This window comes from Pelobates fuscus, chromosome 4 (genome assembly GCF_036172605.1).
Source record: "Pelobates fuscus isolate aPelFus1 chromosome 4, aPelFus1.pri, whole genome shotgun sequence".
Lineage (NCBI taxonomy): Eukaryota > Metazoa > Chordata > Amphibia > Anura > Pelobatidae > Pelobates > Pelobates fuscus.
The window spans coordinates 384,692,964-384,705,642 of record NC_086320.1 but is presented as its reverse complement, the minus strand read 5'-3'; the positions used below and the strand labels follow the sequence as shown (position 1 = coordinate 384,705,642).

The 12,679-nt window shown below is 42.0% G+C and overlaps 1 protein-coding gene across 1 annotated transcript; it reads left to right on the top strand.

Annotated features, from left to right (window-relative positions):
* Nucleotides 1-836: 836 nt before the first annotated feature.
* On the top strand, nt 837-2,713 carry LRRC61 (leucine rich repeat containing 61). The gene has a single exon (XM_063450859.1). It carries the CDS (start codon nt 979-981, stop codon nt 1,759-1,761), a length of 783 nt encoding a protein of 260 aa, XP_063306929.1. The 5' UTR covers nt 837-978; the 3' UTR covers nt 1,762-2,713.
* Nucleotides 2,714-12,679: the final 9,966 nt, after the last annotated feature.

The window sequence follows — 12,679 nt, the reverse complement described above, 5'->3', positions numbered from 1 at the left end:
GTCTTTTAAATATTATGTTAGTCCAATAAAAAAGGTATCATTGCATACTGCAATACTCTGGGATTTTGGCATCTTTAAAAAAAAAAAGAAAAAAGAAAAGGTTATAATAAACCTTTATACTCGTGAGAGCTAACAGATGCTCCTAAGCAGGTTCATGGGATCATGATTGGTAACATTAGAAAGTGCTGCATTGTTTAAATATCTTCCCCATAGATACAGTTATTCTCTCTCGTTTCAGGACGTTTGTGAAATTCTCTGTCTATAGCGAATCACCAAACTTTGCGGATTCAGAACCTGTCAACCTGGAGTGCTTACTCTGAGCGAGTGTTCTTAGTATTGTCCAAGTGGGGCATACTCCAAGACTGTAAGGGGAACGTACTCCAAGACTGTAAGGGGAACGTACTCTGAGACTGTAAGAGGAAGGTACTCTGAGACTGTAAGAGGAAGGTACTCTGAGACTGTAAGAGGAAGGTACTCTGAGACTGTAAGAGGAACGTACTCTGAGACTGTAAGAGGAACGTACTCTGAGACTGTAAGAGGAACGTACTCCAAGACTGTAAGAGGAACGTACTCTGATCCTGAGACTGTAAGAGGAACGTACTCTGATCCTGAGACTGTAAGAGGAATGTACTCTGATCCTGAGACTGTAAGAGGAACGTACTCTGATCCGAGACTGTAAGAGGAACGTACTCTGATCCTGAGACTGTAAGAGGAACGTACTCTGATCCTGAGACTGTAAGAGGAACGTATTCTGATCCCGAGACTGTAAGAGCAACGTACTCTGATCCCGAGACTGTAAGAGAAACATCTGAGACTGTACGAGGAACGTACTCTGATCCTGAGACTGTAAGAGGAACGTATTCTGATCCTGAGATTGTAAGAGGAATATATTTCAAATTGAAAGTACACCAGATTTACTTTTATAAAGAACCCTCTCAAAAAAAAAAAAGTATAAAGATTTTTTGGATTTATTTCATCATGGAGAACAGGAGCAGCAAAGAACACGATGCAGAAAATGCCCGTATTACACACCAAATGCTTAAATCAAGAACAGGAGAGTTTGATTTGGAGTCTATCCTCTTCCTGAAGCTCAGGGGCGTAGGACTTTATGAACTGGGGTGTATTGGAGAATGCTTAAACCTTGAACGTCTAGACCTGTCCAACAATCACATCACTCATTTAGGTCCGTTGTCTTCTCTTAAGCTGATGGTGGCCCTAAACGTGGCCTGTAATAGGATATCGTCTGTGGAACCCTTGGCATCCTGTGAAAACCTGCAATCTCTAAACGTGTCTGGAAACCTGTTATGCAGCGTTGATAACCTTCAATGCTTGAGGGGCCTACATAGGCTGGAAAGCATCCGGCTGAGGGATCCTGTACACAATCTGAGCAACCCTCTATGTAACAATGGGGCCTACAGGCACTCTGTGCTAGACACCATCCCCAGTGTTCAAGTAGTCGATGGGGAGAGGGTCACTGGTTGTGGGAGTGACCTCTACCATCTTTGCAAGGACATTGATAATTCACTGAAGAGGTTTGTCAGTAATGGGGCAATAGACGTGCTAAAGTCAGTCAAACCTTGGGTAGAAGAAGGTTACTGGGAGCTAAAACCAGCCCATAGTACCATCATTGAGGAGACGTATAAGCAGTTTAATGATGTTCTTCAGGAGTGTAAAGAGCTGAGTAAGAGGGCAGACGACACAATCGCTCAAGCTGAAAGGGCTTTCAACATAAGACATGAGCCCAACAGCTACGTATTCTAAGTCTCTTCACCTTCCACGGGCAGAGAGGCCACCATATGCATCATCTTCAGGAACCACCGCTGGCTCTGCACTATAGGGTATCTTAATGCTGACTTCTACTCGATCAGTACAGGTTTTTGATTTTGTTGATTCTAATTTGGAGAAATCCTCCATTATATTACATTGATAATGTTTTCAGACTCAAATTTGCGTAACGATTTTCAAACCAATCACAATCTGAAAATTCACAGGCTATTTTGCATCGAATAATACCGACGGTCAGAGAACATTATCATGTAAAAACCTGTCCTATATAGTTCATCACGCAATGCTGAGCTTGATCGGCTGATATTGCAAGGTTAATGACAAAGTCACAGCTAAATGTATGAAAGAAAAATGCTAAATGTTAAAAAGAAATATATTTACTGCTAATGTTCTTCTATAGCTCCCACTCAGTATTTAGAAAAAAATTAATTATGCAAAATTTACCAGTAATCCAGTGCCGGGTCAGTGTCCTCGGTGCAGCCACCCCCCCTCTGTCGAAGTGATGAGATGTTCTTTATAGGAAAATGGGGATGAAATCTTTATATCCTTGTTATGCAGACAATAAGGAGACATTGTTTCTTTAATATAAATGGTTTTATTATTGTGTGACAGAGAGGCTAACACTAGACATGTGCATTCGTTATCGATGAATCAAATTTTGTCTGAAATGTATCCGAATTTCTTCTGAATTCCAAATTGAACAGCACTCGAAATTGCCGAAAATTAAAGTTTTCTTAACAAACTGTCTTGAACATTACTGAATCCATTTGTTTTCATAAGGATAGCAGATTAGGGACTTATATATTAAGCAACTGAAACAGCAAAAATTAACAAAATGGCTTTTTAGACTGTTTAGTAGCTAGCTCCCTAATTTGGTATTGCCGTAATTAAGGGTACTGAATTAGGGACTTATCTACTAAGTGAATGAATAAGCAAATTTGAAAAAAAGCCTTTTCTTATTTTTGCTCTTTCAGCTAGTTAGCAGATGGCCACCCTAATTTGTACCCTGATGTACAGTTCCTCTACTTAGGGTACCAAACTAGTGCCCTGTTTAGTAGATTGGTCCCCACTGTTGAGTGTGTGTGTGTGTGTGTATGTGTATATGTATGTGTATATATATATATATTTTTTTATTTAAAAAAAAAAAAAAAAATTAATTGTTTTTTTGCTGTTGTGTTTGACGTGAAAAGTGGACAGGGGGCAGTAATTGTCATGTCCTGCACAAAACAAACCTATTTTTCCCCCAAAAATCTGAACAACGCCCTTAATACCCTTAATTAGAATTCTCACATTAAGGTAATTAATCAATGTCAGCTAAATGGAAAAACTGTTCCCTTGCACATGTCTAGCTAACACTCAGTGTTCCATCAGAAAGTTCCAGAGAGATGTACAGCGTTCAGATGGAATAACGGTACAAACAGAATGCAGCTGGAATGTTCCGTGGAAGTAATGTGAATATAACAACATATGGGAAGGTAGACATGATTCCTGCAGGAAACTTATAGATCACATGATTTGAGAACATAAACACCATCATGCGTCCTAATGGTGTAATTAATCCCTTAAGGACTGAGCCAAATATACACGCTGTGATCAAAACAAAACGTAAACAAAAACTTGAATTTGCGCTATATGTCTGTTCAGGCGTAATTCACCTCTTTCATATTAAGTGCACCGACACTTATTATATATCATTTTATTCAGGGGAAACAGGGCTTTCATTTAACATCAAATATTTAGGTATGAAACATAATTTAATATGAATAAAATATAAAATAATGGGAGAAAATAAGAATTTTTTAAGTTCTACGTGACATTTTAGCTGTGAATGTCATAATACGTTTTGCTTTTACTGCAATAAAGTACACATATATGTATTTAGCGATGTCTCACGTGCAAAACAGTACCCCCCTATGTATAGGTTTTATGGTGTTTTGGGAAGTTAGAGGGTCAAATATAGCATGTTACATTTTTCAGTTTTTTCACATTGAAATTCGCCAGATTGGTTACGTTGCCTTTGAGACTGTATGGTAGCCCAGGAATGAGAATTACCCCCATGATGGCATACCATTTGCAATAGAAGACAACCCAAGGTATTGCAAATGGGGTATGTCCAGTCTTTTTTAGTAGCCACTTGGTCACAAACACTGGCCAAAGTTAGTGTTAATATTTGTGTGTGAAAAATGCACCAATTTTGGCCAGTGTTTGTGACCAAGTGGCTACTAAAAAAGACTGGACATACCCCATTTGCAATAGCTTGGGCTGTCTACTTTTGCAAATGGTATGCCATCATGGGGGTAATTTTCATTCCTGGGCTACCATACGGTCTCAATATTTGACTTTATGACTTTTGAAAACATCATAAAACCTGTACATGGGGGTACTGCTATACTCGGGAGACTTCACTGAACACAAATATTAATGTTTCAAAATCGTAAAACATACCACAACAATTATGTAGTCAGTGGAAGTACCGTTTGTATGTGAAAAATGAAAAAAAAAGTCACTTTAACGGATGATATCATCGTTGCAATACATTTTACTGTTTTGAAACACTAATATTTGTGTTCAAGGAAGTCTCCCGAGTAAACCCATACCCATCATGTACAGGTTTTATGGTGTCTTGGAAAGTTACAGGGTTAAATATAGTGCTAGCAAATTAAATTCTCTGGACTTTCTGCCTGGGTTATCAGGCAGGTCCCACAAATTGTAATTAATAAAATGACTTTATGTAAAAATATGACTTAAATATATACGTAGAATTAAAATGTGTGTGTGTGTGTATATATATATATATATAACATTTACAATTATTTCTATTTATATATACATATATATATTTATGTATATAGATATATTATTTTGTTCTAAGTGCATTTTGATATCAATATATATTAATATCAAAAGACAGTTAGAACGAAATTACACATATATATATATTGTGGGGATATTTATGGGGTGATAAATATTAAAATAATATTTTCATAAAAATTATCAAAAATGTATTTAATACTTTTTATTATATCAAAATTGATATCGAGAATTACCCACTATTTAATTCTCTTAGATCCTAGAGAACGATCAATATGAGGATTTTACTCCATACAATAAATCACAATTTATTTATTTTTTATAAAAATATAATTTATTGTGACATCATAATAAAATAATAATAATATGTAACATGCGTGATAATAATCAGTGAATATTTAGTATAACATCGTATACAATGGCAATGGTTTTAAACAAATTCAATGGCTACAGCATCAACTGTCAAGACTTACAAATTTACGATATGTAAACAATCTCACAGACACAGAACACAGAAACTTCACACAGCACAGCGAGAAGCCATAAAATCTTGGCTCACAGTTAGATCCTGATTAACTCTTTCAATGTTGGCTAGATCCTCCTAGGCATCTAATATCCTATTCTCATGTAATTTTCAATTAAAATAATCTTCATAACCATTAACCATTCCATGGAACCGTCCAATAAGAAACAGTCTACCAGATTTTTATAAAAAGCCAAATTTAATTCTACATAAGATACACAATCTTATTTCAGAGCAAATCAATACACCTGGATAAAAACAGTGGTATGCTAACACGTGATAATATCACATTAATATATAATTATCTTGATTCCACCTGCAGAATGGAATGTTTATAACTAAATATTCTTGAGTTAACTAAATATATATTCTAAATGTTGAAATCTGACCGTGATTTATCCAGTCATATATCATGCTATTAGTACATTTTTAAGTAATTGAAATTAATTAAATAAAACCAGCATAATTACCAGTTATGTAGATGTTCTCATCAGATGATTAGATAGTCCCAGGAATGGAAGTGTGGTTAATGTTTGTAAGGTGGTGTGCATGTGATAGAGAAAGTGATATTGGTTAGAAAGTAATAGTAAAATTCTAAGTGTTTAGGAGTGTTTCTTGAGTTGTGTCCAAGAGAGTTTAAGAGTTGAGTGTCCTGAATATCTGTCCTCGGTCTCTCAGAATGTCCGAATCTAAATGTGAATGTCCCTCTCTTCCCTTTGTTTCTACTTTTTAAAGGGCCAAACTCTCTATACGTCATCATCTGACCTGACGAATAGGAAACTGTAGGTGTGTCTACCTTATCTAGTATTATCTAGTTTTTGGTCAGTAGATGGCGATCTTACATCACCAAAATTTCTTGTCCTCGAAAGAGTTAACTAATTTTGATGACGATTCTGACGTAATTTGGCCTATCTATAATGACTACCATAATTAACAAGAACTGTCAGCTTCAAAGGATTTCTTTGGTTTTTCCTCAGACAGAATGTCAACAATTCCTGTTGTATATCTACTTTCTGACACGCCTAAACTTAGATTCACCCTATTTCTTACAATGGGTCCTTGTAAGATTCAGAAAGTAAAATTAATTACCACTAGTGATGTCGCGAACATAACATTTTCGGTTCGCGAACGGCGAACGCGAACTTCCGCAAATGTTTGCGAACGGGCGAACCGGGCGAATCGCCATAGACTTCAATGGGCAGGCGAATTTTAAAACCCACAGGGACTCTCTCTGGCCACAATAGTGATGGAAAAGTTGTTTCAAGGGGACTAACACCTGGACTGTGGCATGCCGGAGGAGGATCCATGGCAAAACTCCCATGGAAAATTACATAGTTGATGCAGAGTCTGGTTTTAATCCATAAAGGGCATAAATCACCTAACATTCCTAAATTGTTTGGAATAACATGCTTTAAAACATCAGGTATCATGTTGTATCAATCAGGTAGTGTAAGGGTTACGCCCGCTTCACAGTGACAGACCAAACTCCACGTTTAACGCACCGCAAACAGTCCATTTGCACAACCGCAAACTCCCCATTTGCACAAGGTTGGATACCAAGCTAGCCATGTTCCGTTCCTTGTCCTCACTGATGTCATTGAAGGTCTCTTCCTCCACCCAGCCACATACAACACCAAGGGTCCCCGAAAGGTGACAACAAGCCCCCTGGGACGCCTGCTGTGTTTGGTCTTCCACCTCCTCAAAGCCACCTTCCTCCTCTGACTCTTCTTCTTCAGACTCCTCTCTCTGCGTTGCCTCTCTCTGCGTTATTATAAGGTGTATTAAGTAGTACTATTCTTATCAGTTTATTTCCTGTTACGTCCCCTATCAGGGGACGTGTATATAAGGCATCGATTTTAGGAAGCGGGAGATGGAAAAAGATGCTTGGTCGGTCCTCCTACTTCAAATTTGGGGCACTGCGCGTGCAATCTAATGTGCCACCAGATAGGAGTGGTGTGTTAAGTAGTACTATTCCTATCAGTTTAATCCCTGTTACGTCCCCTATCAGGGGACGTGTATATAAGGCATCGATTTTAGGAAGCGGGAGATGGAAAAAGGTGCTTGGTCGGTCCTCCTACTTCAAATTTGGGGCACTACGCGTTCCATCTAATGTGCCACCAGATAGGAGTGGTGTGTTAAGTAGTACTATTCCTATCCGTTTAATCCCTGTTACGTCCCCTATCAGGGGACGTGTATATAAGGCATCGATTTTAGGAAGCGGGAGATGGAAAAACATGCTTGGTCGGTCCTCCTACTTCAAATTTGGGGCACTGCGCGTACATTCTAATGTGCCACCAGATAGGAGTGGTGTGTTAAGTAGTACTATTCTTATCAGTTTAATCCCTGTTACGTCCCCTATCAGGGGACGTGTATATAAGGCATCGATTTTAGGAAGCGGGAGATGGAAAAAGATGCTTGGTCGGTCCTCCTACTTCAAATTTGGGGCACTGCACGTGCAATCTAATGTGCCACCAGATAAGAGTGGTGTGTTAAGTAGTACTATTCTTATCAGTTTAATCCCTGTTACGTACCCTATCAGGGGACGTGTATATAAGGCATCGATTTTAGGAAGCGGGAGATGGAAAAACATGCTTGGTCGGTCCTCCTACTTCAAATTTGGGGCACTGCGCGTGCAATCTAATGTGCCACCAGATAGGAGTGGTGTGTTAAGTAGTACCATTCCTATCAGTTTAATCCCTGTTACGTCCCCTATCAGGGAACGTGTATATAAGGCATCGATTTTAGGAAGCGGGAGATGGAAAAACATGCTTGGTCGGTCCTCCTACTTCAAATTTGGGGCACTGCGCGTGCAATCTAATGTGCCACCAGATAGGAGTGGTGTGTTAAGTAGTACTATTCTTATCAGTTTAATCCCTGTTACGTCCCCTATCAGGGGACGTGTATATAAGGCATCGATTTTAGGAAGCGGGAGATGGAAAAACATGCTTGGTCGGTCCTCCTACTTCAAATTTGGGGCACTGCGCGTGCAATCTAATGTGCCACCAGATAGGAGTGGTGTGTTAAGTAGTACTATTCCTATCAGTTTAATCCCTGTTACGTCCCCTATCAGGGGACGTGTATATAAGGGATCGATTTTAGGAAGCGGGAGATGGAAAAAGATGCTTGGTCGGTAGTGATGTACCGAACGGTTCGCTAGCGAATAGTTCCAGGTGAACATAGCGTGTTCGCCTCAGCGGGCGAACACATGCGCGGTTCGATCCGCCCCCTATTCGTCATCAAACTTTGAGTAAACTTTGACCCCGTGCCTCACGGTCAGCAGACACATTCCAGCAAATTAGCAGCAGACCCTCCCTTCCAGACCCTCCCACCTCCTGTACAGCATCCATTTTAGATTCATTCTGAAGCTGCATTCTTAGATAGAGGAGGGAAAGTGTAGCTGCTGCTCATTTGATAGGGAAATTGATTATATTGAGGGTATTCAGTGTCCACTACAGTCCTGAAGGACTCATCTGATCTCTGCTGTAAGGACAGCACCTCAAAAAGCCCTTTTTAGGGCTAGAACATCCTTTTTTTTCTGTGTAATGTAATTGCAATTGCCTGCCTGCCAGCTTCTGTGTCAGGCTCACAGTGGATACTGTGCCCACTTGCCCAGTGCCACCACTCACATCTGGTGTCACAATAGCTTAAGCTTGCATTTAAAAACCAAAAAAATGTTTTCACTGTAATAGATTGAATAGCAGTTAGTTGTCTGCCAGCTTCTGTGTCAGGCTCACAGTGGATACTGTGCCCACTTGCCCAGTGCCACCACTCATATCTGGTGTCACAATAGCTTAAGCTTGCATTTAAAAACATTTTTTTTTTCACTGTAATAGATTGAATAGCAGTTAGTTGTCTGCCAGCTTCTGTGTCAGGCTCACAGTGGATACTGTGCCCACTTGCCCAGTGCCACCACTCATATCTGGTGTCACAATAGCTTAAGCTTGCATTTAAAAACACATTTTTTTTTCACTGTAATAGATTGAATAGCAGTTAGTTGTCTGCAAGCGTCTGGGTGTCAGGCCTTCAGCGTGTACTCTGCCAACCTCTGCCAGTCCACTTTGCCACTCATATCAGGTGTGACAATAGCGTGCCTTTAACCCCTTAAGGACACGTGACATGTGTGACATGTCATTATTCCCTTTTTTCCAGATGTTTGGTCCTTAAGGGGTTAAAAAGAAAAAAAGGTTTTCCACTGTTATAGATTGAATAGCAGTTAGTTGTCTTCAAGCGGGTGTCAGGCCTTCAGTGTGTACTCTGCCAACCTCTGCAAGTGCACTTTGCCACTCATATATGGTGTGACAATAGCGTGCCTTTAAAAAGAAAAAAGTTTTTCACTGTAAGCTAATAGCAGTCAGTGTCCTTAAAGCGGGTGTCAGACCTTCAGCGTGTACTCTGCCAACCTCTGCCAGTCCACTTTGCCACTCATATCAGGTGTGACAATAGCGTGCCTTTAAAAAGAAAAAAAGTTTTTCCACTGTTATAGATTGAATAGCAGTTAGTTGTCTTCAAGCGGGTGTCAGGCCTACAGCGTGTACTCTGCCAACCTCTGCAAGTGCACTTTGCCACTCATATCTGGTGTGACAATAGCGTGCCTTTAAAAAGAAAAAAAGTTTTTCACTGTAAGCTAATAGCAGTCAGTGTCCTTCAAGCGAGTGTCAGGCCTTCAGCGTGTACTCTGCCAACCTCTGCCAGTCCACTTTGCCACTCATATCTGGTGTGACAATAGCGTGCCTTTAAAAAGAAAAAAGTTTTTCACCGTAAGCTAATAGCAGTCAGTGTCCTTCAAGTGAGTGTCAGGCCTTCAGCGTGTACTCTGCCAACCTCTGCCAGTCCACTTTGCCACTCATATCTGGTGTGACAATAGCGTGCCTTTAAAAACAAAAAAACTTTTTTCACTGTTATAGATTGAATAGCAGTTACTTGTCTTCAAGCGGGTGTGTCAGGCCAACAGCGTGCACTCTGCCAACCTCTGCCAGTGCACATTGCCACTCATATCTGGTGTCACAATAGCGTGCATTTAAAACCAAAAAACTTTTTTCACTGTTATAGATTGAATAGCAGTTAGTTGTCTGCAAGCGTCTGTGTGTCAGGCCAACAGCGTGTACTCTGCCAACCTCTGCCAGTGCACATTGCCACTCATATCTGGTGTCACAATAGCCTGCATTTAAAACCAAAAAACTTTTCTCACTGTTATAGATTGAATAGCAGTTAGTTGTCTGCAAGCATCTGTGTGTCGGGCCAACAGCGTGTACTCTGCCAACCTCTGCCAGTGCACATTGCCACTCATATCTGGTGTCACAATAGCGTGCATTTAAAACCCAAAAACTTTTTTCACTGTTATAGATTGAATAGCAGTTAGTTGTCTGCAAGCGTCTGGGTGTCAGGCCTTCAGCGTGTACTCTGCCAACCTCTGCAAGTGCACTTTGCCACTTCTGGTGTCACAATAGCGTGCCTTTAAAAAGCAAAAAAAGTTTTTCACTGTAAGCTTATAGCAGTCAGTGTACTTCAAGCGGGTGTCAGGCCTACAGCGTGTACTCTGCCAACCTATGCCAGTGCACATTGCCACTCATATCCGGTCTCACAGTAGCTTGCACGCATAGTACCACTAATCCAAAAAAAAATGACAGGCAGAGGCAGGCCACCCCGCAGGGGCCATCGTGGTCGTGGTGCTGTGGCCACGTACCCTGAACTTGAAAAGTTCTGAGGACATAGTTGACTGGCTAACACAGGACACCCAATCTTCTACAGCTTCTGCTCGAAACCTTGACACACCATCCTCCTTCAGCTTAGCTTCGGGCACCTCTCAAGATACCACTCACCCGCCTGCCGCCACCACCAACACTAGCACCACAGCCGCTTCACTTGGTATGTCAGAGGAGTTATTTACACATCCGTTTGAAGAAATGAGTGATGCACAACCATTATTGCCAGAGGATGTAGATAACAGGGATATGTCTCAGACAGGCAGCATTACACACATGAACGTACGGTGTGATGATGATGATGTTGTACCCGCTGCTGCTTCCTTTGCTGAGTTGTCAGATAATTGATGATGATGACGATGCGTCCATGGATGTCACGTGGGTGCCTGCTCGGCAAGAAGAAGAACAGGGCCAAAGTTCAGATGGGGAGACAGAGAGGAGGAGGAGGAGACAAGTTGGAAGCAGGGGGAGGTCGTCGCAAGGAGCTAGTGGCACAGTCAGACAGCATGCATCGGCACCCGGGGTCAGCCCGACAGCATGCCAATCAACGCATGCTGTGTCCACCACCAGAATGCCGTCATTGCAGAGCTCAGCAGTGTGGCATTTTTTTTGTGTGTCTGCCTCTGACAACAGCGATGCCATTTGCAACCTGTGCCAAAAGAAACTGAGTCGTGGGAAGTCCAACACCCACCTAGGTACAACTGCTTTGCGTAGGCACATGATCTCACATCACAAACGCCTATGGGATCAACACATGAGTACAAGCAGCACACAAACTCAAAGCCGCCATCCTCCTCCTGCTCCAGCATCTTCAGCCACGTCAACCACTGCTATCCTCCATGCCCCCTCTCAACCATCCGCCACTCCGTCTCTCGCCTTGAGCAGTTCCCGCTCATCTGCCCACAGTCAGGTGTCTGTCAAGGACATGTTTGAGCGTAAGAAGCCAATGTCAGAAAGTCACCCCCTTGCCCAGCGTCTGACAGCTGGCTTGTCTGAACTATTAGCGTTCAAAAAATTTGTGGCTATTGGGATACCGCAGTGGAAGGTACCCGGACAAAATTTCTTTGCACAAAAGGCAATCCCCAACCTGTACTCGATTGTGCAAAAGGAAGTAATGGCATGTCTAGCACACAGTGTTGGGGCAAGGGTCCATCTGACCACTGATACCTGGTCTGCAAGGCAACTACACTGCGCATTGGGTAAACCTGCTGATGGCTGCCAAGCATGGAATGCGTGGCTCTGCAGAGGAGTTGGTGACACCGCCACGACTTGCAGGCAGGCCTGCTGCCACCTCCTCTACTCCTCCTACTCCATCCTCTTCCATAACCTCCTCGGCTGAGTCCTCTTCTGCTGCTGCGTCTTGCTCCACATCAACGGCACCCCCCCAGCTCTCCAAGTACTATTCCACATCCCGGATATGGCAGTGTCACGCCGTTTTGGGTTTGACTTGCTTGAAAGCAGAGAGTCACACCGGACAAGCACTCCTGTCCGCCCTGAACGCACAGGTGGAAAAGTGGCTGACTCCGCAGCAACTGGATATCTGCAAAGTGGTTTGTGACAACGGAACAAATTTGTTGGCGGCATTGAAGTTGGGCAAGTTGACACATGTGCCGTGCATGGCACATGTGTGTAATCTGATTGTACAACGCTTTGTGCATAAGTACACAGGCTTACAGGACGTCCTGAAGCAGGCCAGGAATGTGTGTGGCCATTTCAGGCGTTCCTGCACGGCCATGGCGCACTTTGCAGATATCCAGCGGCGAAACAACATTCCAGTGAGGCGCTTGATTTGCGACAGCCCGACACGTTGGAATTCAACACTCCTAATGTTTGACCGCCTGCTCCAACAAGAAAAAGC

Excerpts from the sequence above, each read along its gene's own strand:
- LRRC61 (XM_063450859.1), top strand. The coding sequence starts at position 979 with ATGGAGAACAGGAGCAGCAAAGAACACGATGCAGAAAATGCCCGTATT.